General features: G+C 42.9%; 2 protein-coding genes across 7 annotated transcripts in view; both read right to left on the bottom strand.

Annotated features, from left to right (window-relative positions):
* The window catches only part of TAF1 (TATA-box binding protein associated factor 1), a 29,420-nt gene extending 15,539 nt beyond the window's left edge, over positions 1-13,881 (bottom strand). For 2 of the 4 annotated variants that reach the window (XM_042039967.1, XM_042039968.1), the window contains exons 1-20: positions 13,708-13,881; positions 13,210-13,327; positions 12,499-12,615; positions 11,579-11,698; positions 10,909-11,150; positions 8,703-8,921; positions 8,049-8,267; positions 7,675-7,876; positions 6,686-6,799; positions 6,208-6,375; positions 5,698-5,825; positions 5,487-5,594; positions 4,476-4,649; positions 4,217-4,390; positions 4,028-4,132; positions 2,784-2,984; positions 1,806-1,947; positions 1,269-1,399; positions 654-734; positions 104-253 (exon numbers count right to left, since the gene is read on the bottom strand). In XM_042039967.1, coding sequence (XP_041895901.1) covers positions 104-253; positions 654-734; positions 1,269-1,399; positions 1,806-1,947; positions 2,784-2,984; positions 4,028-4,132; positions 4,217-4,390; positions 4,476-4,649; positions 5,487-5,594; positions 5,698-5,825; positions 6,208-6,375; positions 6,686-6,799; positions 7,675-7,876; positions 8,049-8,267; positions 8,703-8,921; positions 10,909-11,150; positions 11,579-11,698; positions 12,499-12,615; positions 13,210-13,327; positions 13,708-13,833 — 3,039 coding nt within the window. In that variant the 5' untranslated portion in view covers positions 13,834-13,881. The remainder of the gene's footprint in view (positions 1-103; positions 254-653; positions 735-1,268; positions 1,400-1,805; positions 1,948-2,783; positions 2,985-4,027; positions 4,133-4,216; positions 4,391-4,475; positions 4,650-5,486; positions 5,595-5,697; positions 5,826-6,207; positions 6,376-6,685; positions 6,800-7,674; positions 7,877-8,048; positions 8,268-8,702; positions 8,922-10,908; positions 11,151-11,578; positions 11,699-12,498; positions 12,616-13,209; positions 13,328-13,707) is intronic. The other 2 variants (XM_042039969.1, XM_042039970.1) reach the window with 1 other exon arrangement.
* Positions 13,882-13,977: 96 nt separating this feature from the next.
* On the bottom strand, positions 13,978-26,634 carry LOC121670162 (rho-related GTP-binding protein RhoG-like). 3 transcript variants are annotated; one of them, XM_042039997.1, is made up of 4 exons: positions 26,405-26,634; positions 24,474-24,554; positions 23,343-23,398; positions 13,978-18,481 (listed from the first exon to the last, which is right to left on the bottom strand). In XM_042039997.1, exon 4 carries the CDS (start codon positions 18,458-18,460, stop codon positions 17,885-17,887), a length of 576 nt encoding a protein of 191 aa, XP_041895931.1. In that variant the 5' UTR covers positions 18,461-18,481; positions 23,343-23,398; positions 24,474-24,554; positions 26,405-26,634; the 3' UTR covers positions 13,978-17,884. The 3 variants fall into 3 exon arrangements, with proteins under 3 accessions (XP_041895931.1, XP_041895933.1, XP_041895932.1); XM_042039999.1 differs by lacking the exon at positions 26,405-26,634 and adding an exon at positions 25,999-26,334; XM_042039998.1 differs by lacking the exon at positions 23,343-23,398.
* Positions 26,635-26,676: the final 42 nt, after the last annotated feature.

Below are 26,676 nucleotides of genomic sequence, written 5' to 3'. Positions count from 1 at the left end.
AGAGTCTTTCGTAGGCTCATCTGATATTTTCTCTTGCTTATGTCCAATATTTACTCCACTTCTCCCACATGACCTCCCAGCTATTGCTCCTTGGGAACTATACCTTCTGCTGGGTTGGTTTGTTTGGAATCTTGACATAGGAAAATCCTTCCCCACAACCGGTGGGATCTGCGACACCAGTCACTTCTAGGAGGCACTTGCCCTTCATAGCAGCAATAAAGGCTCGTGTGGTGTTCCAGGGAGCCGTGCGCACCTGCCAGCGAGAAGAGAAACACTCATAAACCTGTTCCATTCCAACCTTTTACTTTGGGATTCTTCCAGTCATAATGAGAACTTTTCATACTGACACAATGAGGGTGAATTCCACTTCTTGATCCTTCAGCTGCCCTGATAACACTTCAAGGAATAACCAAAGTGCTAAGTAACTCACAAAAGGCATTTAAGGTAAAAAAAAAGCCTAGTCCTGAAAGGACGTGCAAGAACAATCACCAAAGACAGGTATGAGCTGGCAGCAAATTTCCAGGGAAGTTGTGAGAATATTTGAACCTGAATCCCTCTTTAAATATGTCTTTTAAATATAAAGACCTCATTTTTTCTCTTGACATTCAAATTTATATATTGGTGTATACACTCATGCATCACTCTGATGGTACCTCATCATCAATCTTCATTTGGAAATCCTCTTCATTCTCCTCTTCCGGAGCAAAAAAGGATTTCTCCCCATAACCTGCATCCTGCAGAGAAATATTAGGAAAAAAATGAGAAGCTGAAGTCTTACTGAAGAGAGAACTAGAACTGTCTCTGTGGAGACTTGTCATGCTGAAGAAGCAAACTTCCACAGACAATTGTCTGCAAGATCCACTGTGACCCACAGTAGCACAGATGTCGAACTGCCCAGTATTTTGACAAACTCCATAACTAAACAGTGCACTCAACTTCAAAAAAATAATCAGTGTCTCTTACAGCCACCTGCTGGTTACTTTCTGCTGTTGAGCTCCAGGTATAAACATAAGCCCTTTCTTGTACCTTCCCTTTGGTACTTTTGAGCACAGCTAATTCAATAGCCAGATAATAGCTGGTAAGAATACAGTGTCTCTCTCTTTAAAACTTAACTCCCTTTTATGCAGCAGCAAACTTAGCAAGTGGCACAATAGTTAGGGACCTAATTTGCATACTTCATAGCAAAATCAGCTTTAGGCAGAAGGAGTTACCTAGGCTCACCCCTCACAGGGTGTCAGTAGTTTGCCTTGGAGCCAACCAGGATTTACCTTGAGCCGCTGCTCGGCCGCAATCATGCTGTAATAGGCACAGCACTGCTCTGGGGACACCATGGCTCTGATCTCCTCCTCTGTTGGCAACCTGAAATCCGGCTTTAAAACCCACCAGTTGGAGTCCATCCCTGAAAAATGCACAAGACAAACACTGAGTAGTTTCCCACACGTGCTGGATGCCATCACAGTCCCAGCTTCCACTTGCACGTAGTTGATTGTAAAACACAACACAGCCACACACAGAGGGAAGGGAATGTGTTTGTGTCGGTGTCTTTAATGAGTAAATCGCTGCCCAAAGGGTTATTAAAAATGCCTAATCTGTAGTCACTTCTCACCATCAAGCACACTTGTACCAAAAGAAAGCACACACTTTGAAAAACTGGAACAAAAAAACCCTGTCACATTACATTTCAGTTCTACAAGCAGATGTTTTCAAGAATGGTTTATCAGGAGGAGATGTTCCCTCCTTCTGCTCTGTTTGGAGCTACAAGAGCAGCAAGGAATGGCTGACCACCCAATAAAACCCATCACTACCTGTGCGTTTGAAGTCAGCACAGAGCTTCAGCCGCTTCCGGATGCTGCTCTCGGAGTGGGAGGGAAAGGCCTTCTTGATGTCCTCCATGCGGATCCTCCGGGGACGGTCTCTGCTCTTCCAGAAGAGGCGGTAGATAAAAACCTACAAAACAAGACCCATTTGTTCAAAGAAAGAATAAACAAACTTGCAAAGACAATACAGATAATGTTTCTGGTGACTGCTTCAAACTTCCTACTTGAAAACCGTTGTTTCTCGTAAATTTACTCAGTAAAGTTTTCCAAGCCACTTGTCTGCTTCAGGTTCAGCTATTTTTGAGAATGAGATGTGGAAAAAACATTTGTCTTGAAATTTTGTTTTATCACATTAGGAATGTTCATGCTTTGGCACAGAAATTCTGTGAACAGCAGGGATTTTCCTGCTCTGCAAATACCTCTGAAGTTAAAATTTTGAGTTAAATTGACAGTAAACTATTAGAAATTATGTCCAAAATCTGAACTTGGGGATAACTTATGCTTATGGTCAGTCCCAAAGCTTAATCACCACAAGATCTGGAAAATTAAGAAAGACCTGTGGAGCAACTCTGTGTGATAGGACTGTGATAAGATTCCTTTACTGTCTCTTAGTGAAATCCATCTGTCCTTTACACAGCACAACCATTTCAAAAATCACTCTAATTTCTTCAGTTTCATACAGTTATGTACAATCTTGTAACCTTTTATTTTGGTTAAAAAGCCTTTATCATTTACTTATCAGATAGGATGCAATTAAAACAGAAGAGACATGTTATAAACCAAAATGAGCTGTTTGGTTAACATCCAACTCTTGCAGTGCTCTCACCTCACAAGAAAACAATCAATCAAAAAAAAAGGGAGTCACAGCAGGACAACGAGATTCTCAAATCAAGACTGTCTACCTGAGGCCCAAGTTTATTCCATGGGCTTTCTCCTAAGATCCCCAAATAGTCTTTCATCACATACCTGCAGGAAATCCCTGATATGTGTGTTAGCTCGTTTAGAGTTGGGACCAGGTACTTCATAGAGTGGGCACTCCTGCCCAACTACAAAAATATCCACTAATTCTCGAATGTAGTAGCCTTGTCGTGTGCGGATGATCAGGAAATCTGTTTCAGGCATCTTATGTAAATAGATGGGGGCCCGGAAGAGATTGTTCTCAAATGCCTGTTAAGAGAAACAGGTCCAAGTTCGACAGTCAAATTTTGATCAAATCTTCTGTGATTCAATCTACAAAAAAGATCTTTAAAAAACCCAACATCCCAAGGTTCATTGCAATGGTACACCACCATTTGTATCATGTAGATGTGATACACATGTAGATGTGCAGGGAATAGTCAAGGATGAAGAACAAAAGCTTAAGAAACACTGGAACAAATGCAGAGATTGAAGGGCTCTTTGGACATTGGAGGTACTTTAGGACCTTTAAGGAGGTACTTGCAAAAAAAGAAAGAAAGAACACATCTCCAAAAGAGCACAATATCCACAGAAACCAGCCTAACACACAATTAGCATTGTTAGTTCTGTGATGAATCTCTAGTATCAACCTTCACCTTACCTTTTTCCTGTGGTACAGAATGGAAGAATTATTGCTGCAGCAAGAGCAGCTAGCATTAACTGAAATCCATTTATATTTACATTTATGAACTGTGAACCAGCTGGTCCTTGTAATATTCTTAATTCCTCTCCCCACATCAAATGTATGCACTTTAACAACAGAGAGAGGCTCATAAAAGCATAAATCTGTACACCTGACTAGTAACTGGCATCCAACAATCAGAAGTGCAGTCCTCAGAAAGTACACAAAAGGTCCTGGATCATGATAAATCCATGTTTTCTATCCCCTCCAACACCTATTTACTGAGCTCCCCAGCATTCAAGCAGCTTTGGTTTTCCCCTCAGTCCTCTCTAACACTATTTCTAATGCCATGACTAAGCAAAACAGCAAAGACTCACTACCTGCAATTCCTACAATTCCTACAGTAATTTTAAAAAGCATACAACAGAGATTTTTTTTTTTAAAGAAAGCTAAGAACTGAATTACTATCAGTAAGCAAAGAGCCATAAACTGGAAATGAAAAGGAATCTGGGTTTATTTTGGAAGCTGAGCATTATTAGTGATTAAATAAATAGGGCTTGTAATAGGCACTCTGCCTATTAGTCCACATCTAACTTATCTGTCTCTTAAATGTAGAAACCTCTTTTCTCACCTGGAGTAACTGGCCTGGATGCAGAGAACCCAGGAACGGAGAAGTGTGACAATAAACAGTCTCTCCATATTTACAGTCTGGAGCTCCTGGATCTTTACCAGGTTTCTGGAAAGTGCAATGAAGGTGCTGTTAGCTCTCAGCAAGAGGCAGAGGGAAATCACTGTCCAACAGCAGAATCTGCACACTCACCCTTTTGTAGTAATTTTTAATCTTTGTTGCCATGCCAACCTGCATCATCAGAGGGGCGTTCTCCTCACTGTACTCAGCAAGGATGAGATCTCCATCCTTGCCAGTGAGGTCCTGTGGTGTGCGCATGAAGAACATCTCCCCCCCGCCAGAGGCCTGGCGCTCCTGCTCCCTCATCTGCGCCGGGCACAAGGGACAGAGTCAGGAGAACAGCTCAGCAAACAGCCCAGGCACATTCAAAGGCTGACAGCAATAACTGTACCTTGGCTTTCTTCTTGATGTGCTTCAGCAGAGGCTGCACAGCGTGGGGCCCGGGCTGGGACAAGGCACCAAAGGAATATTTCTTCAGGGGAGGCCGATGGAATTGTCGGAGCTTCATGGGACCCATGTGGGTGGGAAAGAATGGCTGGCGGAGCTCCACTGCTGGGATAGAGTGCTGATACAGAACAGAATCCGTGTTAACAGGGACATGCACCACCTCAAAAGCAAGACCATCTTCTTATCCTGTTAAACCCTACATAAGAGAGCCCAGGGATATTTTTATGTCTCCCAGCAGTAACAGAAGTGCATTGAAATTTGCTTGTCATCATAAATGTTGCCTTTTGGCAGAAAAGTGCTTACTTCCATATAAAGATCTTTCCTTTGTGTACAGAGATTACTTCAATTTTACTATTTCAAATGGTACCCAATGATGGGATCTTTTTACTAACCAGGAACTACATGTAAAGCCATTATCTCTATCGGTGGGAGAGAAATTAATTTGGAATTACACACAATTTTCTCATTAGAGAAGATTCTGGAGTCAGAGGTTTTAGAAGTCACTGAATTCCACAATGAAGGAAGGAAAAAAACATCACCTCCTCACCTAGGGCTAGTGAGCAGTAATTCAAATTCATCAGTAATTAAATTAATTTTATAATATTCAGACTAAGACACACAGTAGCAGCGGAAGTACAACCTGCACCTCTTTCTCCCCTCCCACTATTGGTTTACAAAGAATAACACATAACAAGACACCAAACACAAAAGCATGGTGAGTAGGATACAGCAAGATCAAGCAACTAAACCTCAGTTTGATCAGGCAATCAATAAAAGTTAGTTCAAACTCCTAATTTTAATTGAACATTAAAAATATGTCTCGTGAACATTTAACTGACCTGCTGTAATCTCAATTCTGTTTTTCTACAAATCCAAAGTCCTACCCTCAGCTATAAACCTCCTACAAAGACAATTTAGCTCTTCCTCACACCACAGTGAACACTATTGTGACTACCTGGATGATGTTGCCTCCAAAGGTTCCTCGAAGTCCCTGCTGTTTGGGGTAGTAAAACTCATCATTGGAGAGGTTCCAGGGATCCTTCACCTCTGGCTGAGACATGTTCTAATTCAATTTTAAACACAGCGAGAGAGGTGTCAAAAAAATAAAAACTCACTCCTTCTTCATCATTCCTAACCCCCGAGACGATGCTAAAGCTTATGCTGACCTGCTGTGGTTCTTCCTTGATGACACCTGTTTTTCCCAACAGGATTCGACTCTTCTTTAGAGAAGACTCTTTCTTGTTCTCCTTGGATGGAGAGTTCAAAGTCATCTCTTCCTTTTCATCAGGAATTTCTAAAAGCACAAGTTTACATCCCTAACTTCCCTCTTCAAACCAACATGCATGCAAGTCAAATTAAGACTGTCACTCCTAAAACACATCAAGGGTCAGATTAATCATGTTAAATTTAACTTTCAAGGCATTAATTTTTGCTTTCCTGGCAGTGCATTTAACTTGGAAGTTGAATGTGTACACCACACAATTAAAGGTTATTAGCATCACCACCTCCTGCTTAGGCCTTTGACTTGCAAATTAACTTCAAAAGCCAGAATAAAGGAAGGCCATAAGTATTGCCCCAGTCCATTTATTTCCATTACAGCGCGATTATAAACCCTTGCTTTCATTTCCCCTGGTCTTTTCTCATTCGAGTCAAAATTTTGGATGCCATAAACATACCTAGAATTATGTTTTCATCATTTGGATCAAGTGTTAAGACAGGGGGATCCAAGTAGGTTTCCATTGCCTGGTCATCCCAGATGATATTGTCTTCCCAACGGCCATACACTAACTCTTCATTATCAATTGGGAAAATGGAGTACCAGGGCTTGTCTTCATCCAGGGAAACTGCAACAATCATAAAGTAGAACCCTCGAGAATTTTATACACAGCCTTGGCAGAAAACTATTTCAGATCTCACCCCCACATCTCATTCCCTCAACCTTCCCCATCTTTCAGGCTTCCTGAGGCAGGACCTCTAAAAGGCAAAAGAAAACTGATCTTGAAAGCAAAGAGGAACTAGAGCCCCAAGTCTGAGCTTTACCAACACTCAGAGATTTTGCTCTACTGAAACACAGGCTCCAAAAAGCTGCAGAGCAAACAAGCAGCCCTTCTACCATAGAAATGTGTGTCACATGCACCTATTCATGGCCATTACCTTGCTGTTCAGGGGCCTTTTCCTTGCACTTTGCTATGCCCAGGACTCCTGCTACATTGGGTTTCTGTGCTAGAGGAATTGGTGAATTGAGCAAAGAGCCACTGCGGTTCAAACCTAGAGAAAAGGAAAACAAAAGTAAGGTCAGCTTGAGTGGGAGGGTCAGGGACACTGCAGTGCCTTGAACCAGAACTGGGGGGGGGGTCACACAGAGAGTGAATTTCATCCTGATGGACCTACTGCTCATATCCCAAAGAGTGACATAAGTCATTAGAACTGGGAAAACTTAAACACATTTCACCCAGAGCTGACGGCTGGAGTCTGCAGCCTCTTCAAAGAATCTCCAATTCACCCACCCAATGCCTCAGTGTCTTGTACTCACAGTTGAACATTAAAGGATTGACACTAGTACCCAATAAAGATCTGACACTCCCATTGGTGTTTCCTTGTAGAAGCAGGATAAGATATAACAGACAACAAACATCTGTTCTACACGAGCAATTTCAATTTAAAATGCATCCGTATCTAAAAGAAGTCTGAGGCTTGTAAGAATTGTTATTTCCTATCTAGAAAAAACAAAGTACCATTTTTAGTTGAGGAGAAACTTCTGAAGACTTTTACATAATTCTTCCAATTAAAAACAAAAGTAAACAAAATTCCACTAGCCTATAAAAAGAGGAAATCCTAAGGGTAGCTTTGCTTAATATTAATGTAGATGGATCCAGCATCTGGTATTCCCCATGGAGGGAAGAAAGCCAGAGCTGAGATGGGGGTTTTTTTAACAGAAGTGACCTACTCTGTTTTTGGAAAGATACTAAGTCTCAGAATTCTCAGTGGAGCTGTGATTTTGCCAAAAAGCATTCCCTGACAGGGAGAATTCTACATTTGAGACACTCAACTGTACATGTACAATTGAACTAAATGCTCCAGTCGAACATGTAATGAGTCAGCTCAACTACAGAAAGTAAAACTGGTGTCAGACCCCTGATCACCTTGTTGGGCATTGTATGCAGTGGCATTTCTGGTCATGCTGGATGGCAGCCAGCCCGCCAAGCTCGCACGCTGCATCTTAGTCCCTTTGTGCTTGACATCCTCCCCATTCCAGATGACATCATCCTCCCACTGGAGCTGTGTCACCATGAGGAAGTGCTCATCAGCTAGCAGATCATCCTTCTCCTTCGTCAATTCTGCATCCTGGAAGGGCATAATAATTGTTGGAAGACCTGACTTGAAAGACATCCTTTCAAGCTAAAGGAGGAAAACTCAAAGTCTCATTTTGCACGGTGCACAACAATCCACCAGCCCATCACCAGACTCTCATTGTGCAGCAATCCCCACATCCATCTCCACACTTTGCCCCTCTCACCCCCTCATCTGTGTGTCCTTCAGCCTCCTGCTCGTTCTTCTCCTTCAGCTTGAAGCCATAATCGAACCCGCTGCCGTCTTCGGGGATGCCCAGCATGTCGTACCAGAGCTGGGCAGGGCCGTAGCGCCACTCGGCCACCTTGGGCTTCGTGTCTGTCACTTTGTCTATGTCACCAGTGGACTGGGAAAATTTCGACTCCACAGGTGCCATCATGGTAATCTGAAGCACAGCAAAGGAGGGAATGGTTACACTGGTGGTTTATCTAAGTGTCAGTAAGAGGTCTCCTCCTTCCAAGTTTCCCAGCTTATTCTCATAGAAGAAAAGCATTTCTAAGAAGTTCTTTTCCATACTTACTAGCTGCCTCAAGAATGTTCTGTAATTAGACTTCCAAGAACACAGGGCTTCTTCTTGATACAAAGAGGGTAAGCTCTCCTATTGATCCTGTACCATGGATGCAGCCTGCTCAGTAAGAAGCAATCACCTGAAGTCACTGACTAGTATTTAGAGAAGAGCTGCTGCCCAGCTGGAATATAAGCCAACTCTGTTCTCCACTTTTCTTTTGAGGGAAAAGCTCCTTTCTCTAAAAGTCGCTGTCCAATCCACTACTACCCCCAGCACTAGCTGGTGACCCTCTCTAAGTCTCAGATATCCCACCTCATCATCTGAAAGGCACTGCTCAGGAGGGGGAGGAGCAGCAAACTCATACTCCCAAGGAGATTTTCCTTCCACTCCACTCTCAACCACAACTTCACCCTCCTGTATCTGCACTTCCTGTGCCAACTCCCGATGCTTCTTCTTGCGTTTCCTCCGGGCACTTCGCCAGACCGATGGAACGTTCTTCCCAGGGCCAAAGAGACGCAGGAAACGCAGCACCTGGAACAGGAGAAAACAAGAGGATCAGATTAAAAAAGACACCGTGGAATGCTTGCCCTCACCTGAAGCACTGAAAGAGAGCACCCTGAAATTCAGAAGCTTGGCCTGTGGTACAACCCCAGCTCCCAATCCAATCAACAATCTCTTGGTTACACTTGAAAAAAAAAAGAGTTTCTGATCCTTCTGTTTGATGGATCCTTCCCTCTCAAAAGGATATATTCTTAATTTCAGACAAAAAGAAAGTCAGAGGGAAGAAAGACTGCCTTTATATATTGGACATGTGGTTAGACACCACCTGGAAATAACTGATTTTCATTCTGAACGATCCACATTCTTCAGAAAGACAGATGGAGGTTGAAGAAGAGTTCATAAAATTATCAGCAAAAGAGACAAGATAAAAGAGAGTTATATAGAGATTTCTTAAGCAAAAAGATAAATAATACAGTCCAGAAATAACACACTTATTTTTATTTCCATTATAATGTAGTTCCCCAGTACTGCATACCTCCAAAACCTGCACTAAGGGTAAAGATAAATTTTCTCTTCTATTCCTTCTATGGTTATGATTGCTGGTTTTTAGGCACTTAAATTTTTTTTCTTCTAAGAACTCTTTTAATCAGGTAAAACATTGTTTCTAAATTAACTGGCATACTTAGGAAACAGGAACCAAAAATTTGCAGGTACACCCTATTAATGTTCCCTGTTAATCTGTTACACTGGTCCCCAAAGGAAATGATGTTTATATGACCACTCTGTCCACTTCTGCCTACATCCATGTAAACCTTCTTCCCAAAACTCCCAGAGATCCCTTCTGAACTCTTTATCCAGTTCCAATGACCTGTCATGAAGGGCAAAGGTCTCAGACAGAGTTAAGCTTCTAACAGTTTAAATGGACACAAAAGTCTGCTTCTGCACGTGCTATTTTAGGAGGTTTCATCCAAAAATACAATGCTATATTAATATGCACATCAACCCATCCTCATAGCAAAATCTACAGGACTTTGCCAGCTCTAGTGCTTAATCATGGAAAGTGCTCAGCATTAACTGCTTGCACTGATTTCTGCACCCACTGGGCACATCCAACACTGAGCCAGTCTCTGACATTACGTGTTGAGCATCAAAGAAATGAACACACCAACTGATACACAGGAAACACCAAGTTTGCAAAAGCCTAGAAAACATTGAGAAGGGAAACTTCTGTGCTAGAGCCTCACCTAGATTACCAATAGACAGTGGTTAGCTAAATCATTAAAACGTGACATTTAATTATGCAAATTGTTCAGCTCCTTACACGAACCCTCTGAGGCACACATAAAACCAAGTTATCCTTGTTCACAACCATCTGTTTGGCAACTATAAGCTCATCTTCATTGTCCTTCTCCTGTTACCTTTCCTCTCTTCTTGACAGCTTTAAAACTTCCAAAATAATTATTGAAATACCTAAACTGCATTTTCTATTTGGGAGCACTTAGGAAAGAATTGTAATGAATTCACTTTGTGCAAAACCCAACCATTCTTTGAACCAACTTGCTTTGAGGTGATTTCTAATTTATACTCAGAGCAGTTTCAAGGGAGAATTAAGTAAAGATACAGATCACAAACTTCTTTCAGGAAAAGCACACCAAGTTCAGAACAGCATGAAAGGAGGAGCAAATATTTACCAGAAAATCCAGAAAGCAGACAGATAAGCACCGGCTTTTAATCATCTGGCAAAAGTATCAAATTAACAGGCCTGTGCTATGGTCTTACAGAAAAGCAAAACATTCACACCCTGATCTATAGGACACTTTTTAAGAGATTACTGCAAATGGCAGGAAAAGTATTAGATAAAAAGCAATCTGGAAACAGCAGCACAAGGAAACTAAAGAAAGTATTAAGTGAGCAAGAACATCTATGTGATTGCTTAGTACATACCCTTAACTACTGTACAATGCATATTTAGAGGGCTTACATGACACACATCTCTTCCACGTATCTCTTACAATACCTTGCCCGGTCGAAATTCTGGGAAGAGCTCTGTAACACTTGGCAACTGTTTGGTAGCATCTCGCTGCATGATTCCTGCAAGAGGAAGTGTGAGTTTGCCTTCCTTGGATTCTGCCTGCCTGGCTTCTTGAGGTCCCATCTCTGACTCAGAATCAGAGCTGCTGCTGAAATCCACCTTGTCGGAGGCAGCAGAGGAAGGAGCAATGATGGAGGGCAAAATGATACCGTCTCCATCTTCAGATACTACAATAGAACAAGCACCTCATAAACAAACAAGTCTCCTCCCTCTCCCCTAGCACAACCCCATAGTGCCACATTTACTGTTTATACCAAGTTATGCAAAAATTAAGCCTGTGCAGGCGTTCTGAGTACCATTCTGGTTTAACCTTTCATTTTATCCTAAGCGTTCCAGGTGAATTCCCCAGCCACAACTGAGAGGATGAGATAAAAAAGCAGTTTCATTGTCAATATGGGTATTTCAACAGTCACTGGAAATACAACACTCCACCCTAGATTTCAGGCAATCCTGCAACATCACAAACACTCACCTTCAGAATGCAGCCTGCAGACCGAGTTTTGGTGACGTGTGGTGCCGCGGAACTGCTACACAGCAGCGTTTGCTTCCTTCAGACATTCACATTGCCAGAGAGAAGAAGAAAGTCCTCACTCACCAGTGGCAGCTGCGTCCTTTTCATCTTCTTTTTTTCCAGGTACTGGAGGTGGTGGTGGTGGCGGCATCAGCTTGGAATCGATGTCTTCACAGTCAGCATCATAATCATCCTCATCTTCATCTAACCAGGCAGGAGACAAGACTAAGTGTTAAGCAGATAATGAAACAAAACCAGGCACCCTTTCCATTTATTCTATCTCAAACCTGATGGCATAGACACCATTCTCATCTTGTAACTAGATGAAAACTCTTACCAGTTCAGCTTCCTGCAGAAACTCATTTGCAAGATGTAAATTTAAAAAACAGTGGGAAGGAAGGACAAAGACAAACTGACAGAAAGATGACTGAAGTACTTAAAATCTATGTGTACATATACATTCTGCTGTGATCTCCTTTTATTCAGTTTGCCTATGTGTTTATATATTCTGCTATCGCATCCTTTTATTCACACTTTGTAGAACAAATAAAGCTGCTAGAGAAGTAAGAAAAATGTGGGTTAAAAAGTCCAAACCACCTTTATATCCCACTAACCACAATAAGTCACCAGAAAGGTTAAGTGTAAGACACCTTTAAAGAATATGCCAAGATTTAGCATTTACACCAGCAGCTATTCAAATGGAAAAGCTGCTTATTTTTGAAAACATATTCTAGGCCAGACAGAGATACCAACAAAAGAACCAAGGTGTCTTCTGCAGAAAGCCTTTTAAAAAAAAATCAAGATAGAACAGGAGAGAGATATTAAGACTGAAGTGACTACGATAAGGAACTGATTCCTTAAAAGAGGAAGACAGCAAGCAGTGGCTTCATCCAGTGAAGACAATTTCACAAAAGCTTATATTGGCCTCCTGAAGCAAGGAGTGAAAAGGCACAATGCCCCAGAACATCTCCTACAGGCAGAGCTGTAATGCTGATCCCCTTTACCTGGCCTTCGAGCCGGCTGCAGGCTGCCCATCGCCTGCTTGTACCGACGGCTCTCATCTTCTGCCACTTCAGTGATGTCTGAATAATCAACAGCATCCTCTGTGCTCTTAACCCAGCCTAGGAAGAAAAGAAAGCTCGTCACACAAAACTTTATCCTAATTTATATTAGTAACTGCAGACTTCACTAAGTACTTATGAATCCTTTGCTATGCTTCCTTTATTTAGAGGAACAAAACTATCTGATTAACATCTCCCACCAGAGTACTTTTCCCCTCATTCTAATCAAAAGCTCTCATAGCACTGAATGTCCCCTAAAAGACTGGTAAACAATCAACTTTAGCACAAGGAACACCTATCACTTACTCACTGAAACTGTTCAACAAGTTCAGCAATAAAAGTAAGAGATATTATAATACTGTGTGCTAAGTACACTTCTTTAATCCAAACACAGACTGAACTTATTCATGGAGAAACGAAAAAAAAAACCTTAAAAAAATTAAAGGGAACAAGTGCAAAATTTATCAGGAACTACTGTGGGATTCTGTTTGGCAAGATGGAGAAGGGAAGGCCTTTGACAGAGGGTCTCTGACCAGGGAACACCGCGCTATCCCCTGCAGACCCTGACAGCCCAGGTGCATTTTGTTCTCTCCGGCAAGAGCTGGGAGCCTGCAGCCCCTCTGCCACCCAAGCACAGCTATCCCAGCGCCAAACCTTCCTCGTCCAGGTGCGCTCCCTCGCTCTCGGCGCTCTCCTCCTCGCTGGCCGTGATCTCGGTGATGAGGTTGCCCAGCCCCAGCACGCCCAGCCCGGCCAGGTGCTTCTTGGATTCCTGGGGAGACCAGAGCTGGGAGGCTCCGACCGCCGGGCCGGGCCGAGCCCCTCGGGCACCTGCTGGGTCCTGTCCCGGAGCCCGCCCCGAGCATCCCCCAGGATACCCCGGGACACCCGGAGACACCCTGGCTCATCCCGGCACATCCCGGTACACCCCGAGCACCCCGGGACACTCCGGCTTCACCCCCAGACACCCGGGTCACCCCGGGTCACCCCGGTACATCCCGGCTTCACCCCGGCACACCCGGGTCGTCCCCGGACATCCCAGCACACACCAGGTCACCCCGAACAACCCCGGTACATCCCGGCTCGCCCCAAGCACCCCGGTTCACGCCGTCCCTCTGCCCGCGGTGCCTTCCCGGAGCGATACGGCCCTACCTTGTCGAGGACGCTGTCCCCTTCCAGCTGCCCCGCCTCATTGATGTTGCCGAAGAGGAACCCGGCCAGGGAGAAGGGCTCGGCGCGGCCGCCGTCCGCCTCCTCCTCGCTCTCCGAGTCCGACATCTCCGCAGCGGCCCCGACGCGGACACCGAGCCCGACCCGGAGCCGGAAGCGGCGGCGGGAGCGGCCCCGGGCCCGGCGCCCGCCCACAGCGCCCCCGCGCGGCCCCGCCCCGCGGCGCAGCAAGGAAGCGCAGACGCTCCGCCCTTCCCAAAAATTCCTTTATTGCCTCGAGGAATCGGGGTCTGGCTTTCCACAGGAAAGAGCTGCCTTGAGCACAGGTGCGGTACAAACAGCAGGGCAAGTTAATGCGACAGCCAGAGAGGTGAGGAAAGGTTTATTACAATGTAATTATGCATAATTTATTTTTTAAAAAAAAGAAAAAAAAAATTCCTTTAAAACTGTTAGATGTAATACAAATCATTTTATAGCATAAAATCAAGTTGCCAGTGTATGTATCAGTACCACACTTCAGAGTCTTGGGCTTCCACTGCTGATGGGTGCTCCTTGCTGCCCACTCCGGGAGTCGGGACCCCCCTGAGATCCATCCACTCTCGGGATCAGCCCAACCAGCACCAAGGTTTCTACAGAGTGAGGTTTAGCACCCGGAGACAAAGCACGGGGAGGTTCTTCTAGTTTAAATTTCATAGAAATAGCTAGAGCTGTAAACTGAAGAAAGCATTTCCACATCTAAGCACATCTCATTAACATCCTTTGGACACAAAATTCCTGAACTTCTCAGCTTCAGCTGTATTTAAAAAAAAAAACCCAAGTAGTTCAGAAATCATTCACAAAGCAAAGGTTAACATCTGTGTCTTCACAGTGAGTCTCTTCTGTGAATTAAGATACACACATTGCATCTCTATTCAGTAACAAACCAAAGGACCTTGAACAGTTCAGGAAACCCACACAGCTTAACTGGGTTTTCTGACCTCCCAAAACAAGACAAAATCCAGCCATGGGATTATGTGAAGTCTGTATTTGTCAACTGCCCACAAAAGAAAAATAAAGCTTGGGAGAAACAGAACTGATTGTAAACTGAAGCACTGGACTACTTACAATAAAAGGCACCAAGAATTTTAGGGGGAAGAAAAGGAAGGAAAACCACAAAAGGAGAATACCCACTGAATGGAGAAGCTCGTTGGATTTGTCCTGAAGCTCATCCTCGTGAAAAGCAGAGGCTGGAGGAAACCAGCTACAAGCCAGGACTTTTACTCCTGTCAGAAGGTGATAGAAATAAAAAGCATCTAAATAACTAGGTACTCCAAAGCCAGTAAAAAGTCTGATGGTTCAAAGTTCCCTCTCTGCTCATTTTCATCACTGTTGCGTTACTCTCCTCAGTACTGTTGTGCAATCCATTTATTAAGTAATCTAAGTGGGGATAAGGTGTTCTGGCATAACGTAATCAACAGTGTAACCAAATCAAAGAAATTGATTAAGCAGTTGAATTTTATCTCACTGTACTCTCTTCCAGTTCACACCAGGATGGCTGCTTGTGAGCCTACAGAAATGGAGGGGCAGGGGTTGTGCAATAATACTTGCTCACAAGATTTCTCCTCCACAAAATGCTTGTAATCCAGTTAGGAATAACCACAAAAGACACAGGATTAAAAGATTTCAGCATGTAAAAAAGTAAAAACTTTTAAAAACAGTAGTAGCTTCAGTACAAAACTGCAAATATATGTAGCAAAAAAAAAAAAAAAAAGTAGACTTTCAATTTCAGGCACTTCTTAAGACTAGTTCAAACATATCACAGACTTTTTAAAGTACATTTCTGAATAAAGCAAAGGTTATGGGCTTGCACCGGGGTCACTAGACAGTTGATTTAGGTCTGACCAGCATTAAAACAAACCATGTGCACTGGCTTAAATAAATACATTTTAAACATGATAAAGTCTATTTACTCAGTTACTGAAATTTACCTACAGAAAATAATCTTGAATTACAAGGCACAGAGTTAATTGCTGCCTGCAAGTCCAGCCTACACTACAGGCCTACAGCTAAAGCAAAGGCAGAACGTGGTAAGTAGAGGTTATCTCAGTGAATTCTCTACACCCTCACAGCCTTCAGGGCACTACAGTGGGAACCACATCTGGAACAGCACTTCCTCTGCAAGTGCAAGAGACACAAAGACACTCCAGGCAATGGCACTTGGTGAAGAAAAATATGCAGAGTCTGTAGGCTTCTGCAAACATCCTGCAGAACGGGTGTTTTGGTACTGCCTGTGCTCAGCGTTTGGAACCCTGTGTTGGTTCACTAACCACAGGTACCAGGGTTTGGATTAACTGCAGTTTATAATCTGTGGGTTGCAATTGGCTAAAGCAGCACCAAAATGAGAACATCTCAGATTAAAAAAACTGCAGTTAGTGTCAGCATCAGTTACACCAGCTGAAGAAAGGCACATCCTCTTCAAATAGTGGAATTGGGGCACAAATACGAACATTTCTATCCAAATTGTGGAATTAGGGCACAAATACGAACATTTCTATCCAAATAGTGGAATTAGGGCACAAATACGAACGTTTCTATCCACCTGGTATTTTTGCCAGCATCAGATAAAGCAAGGTCAAATTAACACAAGATCCCTAATAACCTTGTTGATGTTTTTTCTGTTATCTTGCTAAAATGAGGCACTTTTTTTTCTGACCAGGGTATATACACCAGTGCAGTTTTGCATGTGTGGGAATCACAAGAAAGCAAGTTCTGAATGACCAATTGAGGCTGCAGCCAGACAAAGACAGCACTGTCAACTTCAGACAACAAAGCCCAGTCCAGCACCAGTGGTTTCACACAAAGTATCTTTGAAGCATGCTGCTTTCATACCACGGAGCTGGAAGGTTGAGTCTAAGGAAGGGCTCATGCGCTCACTCCTCAGCTGGTCCCGGAACCACACATAAAGAACAGTGCACATCCTGAAAATAAAAGCCAGCTGCCACTTACTAGAGCTGCTAAAGAAGGTTAAAAAGTATGTAAATAGAATTTCAGTTAAAAAGAGTTTATAATAACTGAGCATCCAGGAGAGGAAAAAACTGCCCAGGTAATCCTATCCAGTGACGGGCTAACCATGACAGACTGAACTGAAAACAGGAAGAAGCACGGGTTCCTGTAAACAGAATCTCCACATTTTCTGTCAGTCTTCTCACAGAAAAACAACGAAGGAATTTGCCATAAAAATCTCAGATGGTGGCCCCAAGAACGTTAAGAATTGAAGCAATTAACTCCTCAAGAGTGAACAGGCTGCTGTCAAGTCTCTGGGATTCCTCAAAGGGATTACACTGAAAATCTCACTTTGATCATCCCAAATACCTCAGTCAGCCTGAGAAGGTAACTGTAAAAACTTTATTCTCGGGGTGCAAAATCTCTTGGGACAGTGAAAAAAAATCTAAGTTTAGAAGATTAATGGAAGACTTGGATCTAAACTACTCTTCCACTTCTCCACCTCAAAACTATGAAAAGCACTCATTTGAGTGAGTCATCATTATTCTAAGTACCTTACATAAGGAGAAATCAGCTCCTGCTTCTATTAATAAATCATTGCAGGTATTCCCTGGGTCTTGCTCATTGCATTAACCATGCCTTATGCTAACTCTTCATACAATCAATCATGGTTCACTATAAGGTGAATCTCACTAATATTTCAGGCATTTTTGCAAGTAAACAAATTGTTTTCAAGCTTTAAATTGACAAAACAACTGGACAGCCAGACTTCTGTCTGTAAAACAAATTCAATCAGTAAATAAAGGATGGGAAAAGCAGCAGCTACACTTAAAGCAAAGAATTTGTGCTTTTCAGCAAATCTAGTAATTGATAGCTATCTAGTAAAGAAGTGGCTTCCAAGATGTCTCCTCTTTTATTTTCCTCCACTAAAATAATCAAGTGATCCCTGGAGAAGCTGGAAACTGGAACTTTAGAAATAAAGTAGGTATTTGACCTCTCAGTTGGAAAAAAAACCTTTTCTGTTTCAGTTTCCCTGAAGCAGTAAGACTGCAAGAATATTCATTGTATAAACCATTTCTGCTTAGAGCTGTTAGTGCAAGATGCAAATCTTCAATTTAACTCGTTAAAAAGCCCTCCAAGATTCTAGTCAACTTCCAACATCCATCACCCAAGGCGACTACAGTAAGACACATTTTCGTGTGTTCTTCTTTGTCACAGGATACAGAACTGCACGGACAGCTTCAGCAAACACCTCCCGAACACCCTCCTGATTCAATGCAGAGCACTCCAAATATTTGACTGCTCCAATTTGTTTAGCCAGTGAAGTCCCCTGCTGCGGGGTAGTGGGAGCCAAGCTCTGCTCTTTCAACTTTTTAACCGTTTCCAGGTCACTTCTCAAGTCTCTCTTCGTGCCCACTAAAAGGATGGGAACATTTGGACAGTGGTGAGAAACTTCAGGGTGCCATTTGTGCCTCACATTTGCATAGGAGGAGGGGCTGCCAATGGAGAAACAGATGATGAAGACGTTAGTTTGGGGATAGGAGAGCGTGCGCAGGCGGTCGTACTCCTCCTGGCCCGCAGTGTCCCAGAGATTCAGGCTGACTGTCCGGCCATCCACAGTCATCTGGGCACTGTAGTTGTCAAACACAGTAGGGATGTACTCTTCTGGGAAGGCATTGGTGGTGTAGCTGATGAGGAGACAAGTTTTTCCCACCGCGCCATCTCCGACAACCACGCACTTTATAGTCTGCATTCTTCACCCAGAAACAGAGTCCTGCACAAAGCAAGAAGAGAGGAGTTAGGCAAAGCACACTCAGTGGTGGGCATTTTAAACAGAAGCTTTACCAAGTGTTTCTAATATAGCTGACCATTTCTTATCACATTCAGTGTCTCAAGCCATTCTGAAGAGCTCGGGGCTAGAAAGACAATAGTGAAATGGAGATGCAATGAGTTGAGAGCTAAGTGACAACTGGCTGCATTCCAACCATGTAAGTACAAATTAGCCAAATTCCCACAGTCTTGCCTTACTGCCGGACTGTTTCCCACAGGCGAAAGGACAAGTCCTTAGAGGCACCTGCAAGTGGAAAGGGATTGTGACCCAGTAACAAGATACTCCATGGTTTGTAGGTTCACACATCCACCTCTGTACACATAAACACACTCCAACACTCACACTTGTCTACCCAGTCCACTGCCGAAACCGTTTACCACAAAGAAAGGTCCAAAAGTTATAAATAAAATCAAGACATTAATTTCTGGGCTGCACTGCTACGGTTTACAATAATAATTCACTACACTCAGATCAATCAGTCCTGAACAAACTACATTATTTAGAGGACACCAGATAAAAGGTTCAGAAAGTAGCATGTTCAAGAAAAGCTGCTCTTTGAAATATAACTAGCCATAGGAACCAGTGACAGATTAGAATCCATAAAGAATTTTTCTAAAGAAGCCAAGAACAGATTATTCTCACTAATCACTGACAGAACAAGCAGGACTTAATAGGCTTGAGCTACTTGGTGTCCTCTAAATAATGAGCATGAGAAAAATACATGCCCTAAAAGATCAGCAGTCAAACAGCTCTCCTGGGAAATTGTTATGCAGGAGATACTTGATGCTTAGAGGTTTTTCATATTCCTTTCCTGATATGTGAAGAGTAGGTTTGACAGTCAAACTGATACAGTCTAAAACACAATTAATTTTAAACTGTCATCACATGAACAGCAAGAAGTTTGAAAATAGCATGGAACTAACTACAAGCAGTCATTTGTTGTACATTTCTTGTGTGCTGGAGCTTCCACTGCTAGCCTGAACAAGAAGAAACTTGCATCTGCCTTCTCACCCAAATGCCTTTGAGGTACTATCAGTAATCCTCAATTTGCAACCAGCAGAAAATACCTGCTTCAAACAGAAGAGAATAGTGGGAAGAACTTTTTAGCAGGGACTGTTACGATAGAACATGGGGTAACGGCTTTAAACTAGGAAAAGATTGATTTAGATTAGATAGAAGGTAGAATTTATTTACGGTGAGGGTGGGGAAACACTGGCACAGGCTGCCCAGAGAAACTGTGGCTGCCCCATCCCTGGAAACACTCAAGGCCAGGCTGCCTGAAGCCCTGAGCAACCTGATCTTGTTGAAGATGTCCCTGCTCACTGCAGGGTGGTTGAAAGGTTCCTTCCAACCTAAACTATTTTGATTGCATATTCCAGAAAGATCTCAGCTCCAACACCATCAAAGTAGCAAAGGGAATATAGGAAAATGAACAACTTCCTCTTCAAGACCACTCAAACAAATCAACAATTCATTCCCATTTAAGTCTCAGCTTTGCCCTTTTAGACAAAGTCTTTATCTGCATCCACATTCTCACTGGGAGCACACATGATTCTTCTGAACTAAGTGAAAACAGGCTACCTGGAGCTTTGGCACAAAGCTGCAACAGGCTACTGGAGTGACACTGACTGGTCACTACGACACACAGTGCCTAAGGAAGTATCAATGTATGTACACAGACACTACAGAAACCCCAGTGGCTGCACATGGTGGGAATGAATCACCTTATGCTGCTATTGCTGCCAAAGCCTGGACTGCAGCACACAGGGCAGGTTTTAAAGCCCATTCCTGCACTTACATCAAACCCCTGAAGTACCAGAACATGCTGTGCCACAAACCCTAGTGGTGACCAACACCACTGCTTCCAGAGCAAAGGTTTTTTCCCAAATGAACTATCTGTGCAACAGATAACTCATTTCAATCAGTCAGTAGCAAGTGACATCACACAGATAGCAGAACTAAGTCAGCAACAAAAGTCTCATGACTCAAGAACGAGATACACAAAGCCTTTTAAATGCCCAACTCCTAGTTTCTAAAATAAAAAAAATTGCAAACACTTGCAAACAGATCTCTCTTTAAAACCCAAACAAGCTCCTCCAAGGACTTACACCTCTTAAATCTCTACGCACTTCAGTCCAGAGCTCTGCACAGAATGACAGGGTGTCCCCAAACTGCACCCCAGCCTGCACATGACCGGCACTGGCTGGAGGTCATCACACCAGCGCTGTCAGGCAGCACAAGCAGCTTCCTAAACGGATCAACTCCAAGGCCAGTGTATCCCTGACCATCCACAGATAACACAACCTGATTCAAAATGTCTAATGAAACTGTGTTACTCAAAGATTACTTTGTTGGGGTTTTATTTAAGAGCTCATTACAGTTTCAATTCGGAAATCGCTAATAAAGTAACAAAAAAAGCCTGAAACATGAATGCTCTTTTCACAGCACTAATACCTTGAATAACCTCACTAAAGCTCGGATTTTACAAGAGCAACATTTGCAATGGGAAATAACTCCATGCAAAGCTGCCAAAGCATTGGGCAAAGTATTAACTACACAAACACAACTAAAGTGCTTGTAGGCTTTTAAGTATGATTCTCTGAAGGGCCCCTTTAAAGGAGGTTGTCTGAGCTGAAAGGAATCGTGTGTGGCATATGCAATACAGAAAAACAAACACACACCAGGATACACATTATTTGTATTGAAACACAAAATTTAGATAAATTATCAAAAAATAAAGAGTAGAAAGAAGCTACCTGACTCCAGAAAACTATCTTGTGAACAAGGGTAGTTTGGTTAAAGATTTATATATGGAAGACAAAGAGTTTTTTAATTTAAGTCACAACCAAGCCAACTAATATTACCTCCATCAGGTCTTTTCTATTAAATCCATGTACTGCTTTCTTTATAATGTATGAAGTCTCTATTTAGTTTTTCTTGTAAATAATTTACCCAGCAATAAAACTCTCATAAGACAGTAAAAAGCTGGGGTTCGAATTTGCATGGAAAATTCTTCGTATTTCTAAAGCACTCTTGAAGTTGGCACTGGATGCTATCTAAATATAAATATATATTGAAAAAAATCCCCATACTCCAAAAACAAAATTACCAACAAACAGTACCAAGAGGAAGAAAATTGGTTTAGGGTTTGTTTGGGGTTTTTTTTGGTGACCTCCAAAAGAATTTTTGGGGAAACTTTAGAAATAAAAACTCCACATACAACAAGTAAAAAGAATTGAAAAAGAGAAAAATACAGATTAACGCATCAACACATCAAAAAAAAACCAATTTAGAAACAGAAAGCTGGGCACAAGGTTCAAAGCCAAGTTGAAAGGTTACGCAGCAAGAGAAACAAGTGAACGGAAAATCCAAAGTAGTGAGAGGTAATCCAGGTTGTTTAGTCCTGCCAGAGAAAGGACTTTTATTACAGTTGAGGTTCTAGCAGTTGCAGCAGAATAATTTTCAAAATTAAATAATAATTTTTTAAAAGCAACAACAAAAAAAAAAAAAACCAAAACCAAACCAAAAAAAAACCACAAAAAAAGCCCACCCAAGAAACCTCACCAAATCACCCCACGCAGAAGTGTTGCGCAAAAATATGCAGATAAGAGTTATTTCTATCTTGTCCATCAATTACTTTGAATTAGAAAACTGGCATTCCCTGTTGGGGTAAGTTTCCTTCTCTGAAGATGCTGCTAAGTCTGACTTCACTGCCTGCACACCTGGCACTTCCTCTGGAATGTGCAAGATTTCAATCAACATGTCAAGACATCATCTGAGGAGCTGCTCCTGTTCTGACCTAATTAAGCATTTTCTGGTATCATTAACGTGGACAGTTGGCTCTCCTGACGAACATTTGTTGGGGTAATTCATTACTTGGAACACTCACACAGAGTAACTTCATGTTGCATCAAAATTTTTTTGTGGGAGAGAAACAACTTCTAGATCTTCACTTCGAAGGGAAGTTCCCTGTCTGCTGAGCGAGGGAGAATACAGTGACAGAAAACAGACAGAAAACAGGAACCTGAATTCTTCTGTAGCTTTCTAGATTTATGCTTTTTATACTTCCTGCACTTCTAAAAACTCTTTGCAGAACTACTTCTTAGCAGGATATGCCTCTGCCTTTGCTCTGTTAACATCAGATGCCTCTTTGTTAGGCGGATTTTAACTTCGATATTGCTCTTTGATAAACTCACTCTCACTGAGCTTGTCAGGTCTTTCACTTCTCTCTTTACAGTTTAGATAGGGGCCCATTTTGGCCAAAATTGAGCAGAAAATTCTCTAGGAGTTCAGCTGAAATCAGCTGTACTGAGCTGTGTTGTTCTGCTCAGCCATCACATTTCATCAAGCCCTCACTGTTTTGGAGAACCAGATCCTGCTTTACCAGGGGCAGGCAGAAGTTAAGAAATCTAAATTATTTAATTGCTCATCTTTCAGTAATAAAAACTAGATCAGAGACGATTCACTCTGTCTGCCTGAAACGTGAAGTCAGGCAGGAACTTTCAACAAAGGACTGGGTGGATTGGGCAGTTCTAAATATATCACACCATCCTCACCCATGCAAAGGAGTTAATTCACATGTGCAGCTTACCCACCAGGCCTAGCAGGGAAGAGAAAGGGGCTCTCAGCAATTTAATCAAGACTCTGTTACTATCCCACAACAGCTCAGCTTACTCGCCATTGTTTTAGGCAAGTGCCAAAGGAGTGGAGAAGTGCCAGGCTTTCAGAATTCGTGCCAAGAAAGAGCAGGAAAAGTTAAATAGGAGACCTCATCCCTCCTATCCTTCAGCCACGAATGACCTACTTGGACTTCTCAGCGCCTCTCAAAGTTTTCACACCACCTTCTGTCCTGCCATTTACCTGCAAGAGAAACAAATCTGCAACAGTCTGAGTGGCAGCAGAGGGAGGAAAAAATCCACAAGGGAAGGCAGATTTCAGCAGGACAGCGGGAACTGTGCAATCCACCACCCGAGCTCCACATGAACAGAACTGAGGAAGCTTGCTCTCCCCAGAGCTCTTTGCCTATAAATTCAGCTCCCAAGCACATAACAGGAGTGTAATTCTCACTGATTGTTCCTTCAGTGTCAATGGTAGAATGCCCTTCATGCCTTTTAAAGCAAAAAGTTATTTCTAGGACACAGAAGAAACCCCTCAAAACCTTTCAAATAATATTTTTAAAACCTCGACCTCTGTCAAATTAGGCTGAAATTGGTTTATTGATTTAAAGATTTTTTTTTTTTTAACGGATGAAACACACATAAGCAATATTTCTTAGGAAACTACAGTGAAAATAAAGTCTTCTGCATGACGTATTTGGGCAACTCAACCACAAAAACCTCTTACTACAGGCACTCATCCTCCAAATTTTATAGGAGAGTAGTGATATTAGTGACCAAACATCAAAGACCTTAAATTCTATGAATCCAAGATATTGAATGGATAATTAGTATTTCCAAAGGACATGAGCTCATGAAACAGATACACAGCTCATGAAACAACACTCTGACAAGGTACAGCTGCACAGCCCACGGGAACCAAAACCCAAGACCTCAGTAGATATTCGAATCCAAATTCATGTGTATGAATGTGACACATATCCTGCCATAATCAAAAGCTGCAGAGTATTAAACTTGGATTTTCCTCCTGCAACCACATGCAGAGGCATGGATTCATCAAGACAGGGACTCTTCACCGTATATTTGAACACAAGTGACCCTCTGATGGTGAACACAGGAAAGGTGTAAGAACAGGAGCCAGGGCTGCAGGGTTTTGTGCCCACACCCACTACCTCACCTCCTGGGTGACACAAGCAACTTGCACAGGTCCTGGGACTCACAGTCAGTTCATAAAAAGTTAATAACCATGTCCTTCCCACCTTCCATAGATTCTGACAAGGCCTTAGTCACTACTGTTGGCCAAAAGAAACAAACAGTACCTCAGACATAAGGTTTTGTGGAGAGGTGTGTTAAGCACGTTGGAGGATGAATGAGAAATCCAGTGTAAGCATCCTTGATTCCTATTTAGGGTAAAAAGAAAAAAAAAAAACCTGTTAGTATGTCTTCCTATCATTTTTGTCACCTGGCATTCGCTGGCACTCTCAGTTGTAACAAAGCCGCTGTTGTGTCTGAAGGGCAACGTTACACCAGGAAAATCTAAGCTTCTTTCCGTGAGAAAAAAAAGCCCCTCCACACTTTTCATTGGATTGCGCTTCTCTGATTCCTCCTCCTCCACCCCCAAATTTCACTGGGGGGGGGGGGGCAGGGGGGAGATTTAATAAAAAATAAAAGCACAAACAAGAATAAACAAAGAAAAAACCAAACAAAACCTGACCGAAAACAAAACCAAAACAAAATCAAACAAAAACCCCCAAAGGAAAACAGAAAAACCCAAAACACAGACACCAAAACAAACAAACAAACAAACCCACAAACAAAAATGCACTTAATCAATACCAGTTTTTTCAAAAGTACCTTTAAAGAGAGTTTTGGTATGACTAAGACAGGAGTTAATGCGTGCACTCAGTGTGTATTTTATCATGGCTTGTGCACTACAATAGTGCAACAATTGCCAAGTCTCATTTGCATCAAGTATTGCAATTCTAAAATGTGAGCAAAAGTTAACAGAGTCACAGAGCCTCTCAGCAGTTCGTCAGATTTACACATTCAGGCAGGTAAAGTAAAAAATTATTCCCTGTAAAGGTACGAATCTTTTCGTGACACCAGATTGTGTGAAAATACCTTGGTCCCCAAAAGAATCTCAGCCTCACCACGTAAGCAAATCAAACCACACATTCAGCTTCCCCCCTACTAATTGCAAACCACATATTTTATTGTTTTTCCAGGATCTGTGTAAAGTTCCTTTTTTGAAAAATATTTTAAAACCCTGTGAAATGGAAATATTAATCTAAAATGCCAAATATGTCTCATAATCTTTTAAGCTCCATGTAGAAAAACTGCTGCTCTGGTGAGCAGTGGCAAACTGGCTCCAAAGTATGCCTTGGAGTGATGTATTTTACATCTTACAAGGAAGAGAACGTGAGCTTTTTAAAAATCAAAAAATAAGCTTGGGGCAAAGAGCTAATGATGCTGCCACAAAAACTACTGCACCCCAGCCCAGGACGCACGTTGCAAGCATAAGGTATACATAAAGAACATTTAAATTAAAGAATTTAAAGCTTTTTTATACCTCAGAGTAATTATGGTGGGAATCACAAGTGTTTATAAAGAGTAAACAGATACCGATTACTCACTGGTTCTTGGAAAAAAAAAAACAATAAAACCAGAAAACGACAGAGGGGAAAAAAACAGAGAGAAGTTCAGAACAAATGAAAAGCAGCATTGCTCCTCGGGATTTTAGATTAAGCAGGAACTCAGTGCAGGTTGTTATAAAACCGAAAGGCAGAAGAGAACCACTGAGCTGATGAAGGGGAGCTCCGCGGTTGCTGCTAAATGAGACAATACCTGGGACTCCTGGCATCTTTTAGGTCACCACCTCGCACTACTCTTCCTGAGACAGCACTTTGCCAGTTTTTAGAGAGCAGATCCAACCTTCCTATCCTAACGTATCTCTCACTCTCCGCAGTGAAACAAGAGACCTTTCCAAAGGCTACCTCGTCCTGTGCCAGCTTTTTATGACACTCGCTGGGAGCAGAGGTCGCCTTAAATTTGTCGCGGTGCTCCTGATAGAGATTAGCATCAGCCTGCCGTTAGAACAGCCCGGCCCAACCTTGGCACACTGCGGAAGGGGGGAAAGCGCGACCTGCCCTGCCACGGGCCCATTCCCGCTTTCCGCACATCCCCGGAGCGGAGAAAGGCTCGGTTCAAACCCTTCCCCAGCATCCCTGGGCCTCCCGACGAGCACATTCACCTCGGCACACACCGCCCAGTGCAGAAGCCGGGGCGCGCATCCCGCTTCCCAAAACCCTCTGGACACGGAGGAGCCAGCACGGCCACGCGGCTGCGGCCGAGGAGCCCCCGGTCCTCCCGAGCCGCCCTTCCCTGCCCCGGAGCCGGCCGCGTCCCGGCGGGACAGGTGCCGCAACAGCCTCCCCCGGGAAGGGACCCGCGGCGCCCGGGCCGGCAGAGGCCGCGGGCCGCGCCCCGCTGTCAGCGCGAGCGGCGGGGCCGGGCGCGGAGGAT

Source organism: Corvus kubaryi, unplaced genomic scaffold, assembly GCF_017639235.1.
Source record: "Corvus kubaryi isolate FWS band 111438036 unplaced genomic scaffold, C.kubaryi_AGA036_p1.0 37395, whole genome shotgun sequence".
Taxonomy (NCBI): domain Eukaryota; kingdom Metazoa; phylum Chordata; class Aves; order Passeriformes; family Corvidae; genus Corvus; species Corvus kubaryi.
The sequence above is the reverse complement of the archived record's forward strand: the minus strand, read 5'-3'. Positions and strand labels throughout refer to the sequence as shown.

Excerpts from the sequence above, each read along its gene's own strand:
- LOC121670162 (XM_042039997.1), bottom strand. The coding sequence starts at position 18,460 with ATGCAGACTATAAAGTGCGTGGTTGTCGGAGATGGCGCGGTGGGAAAA.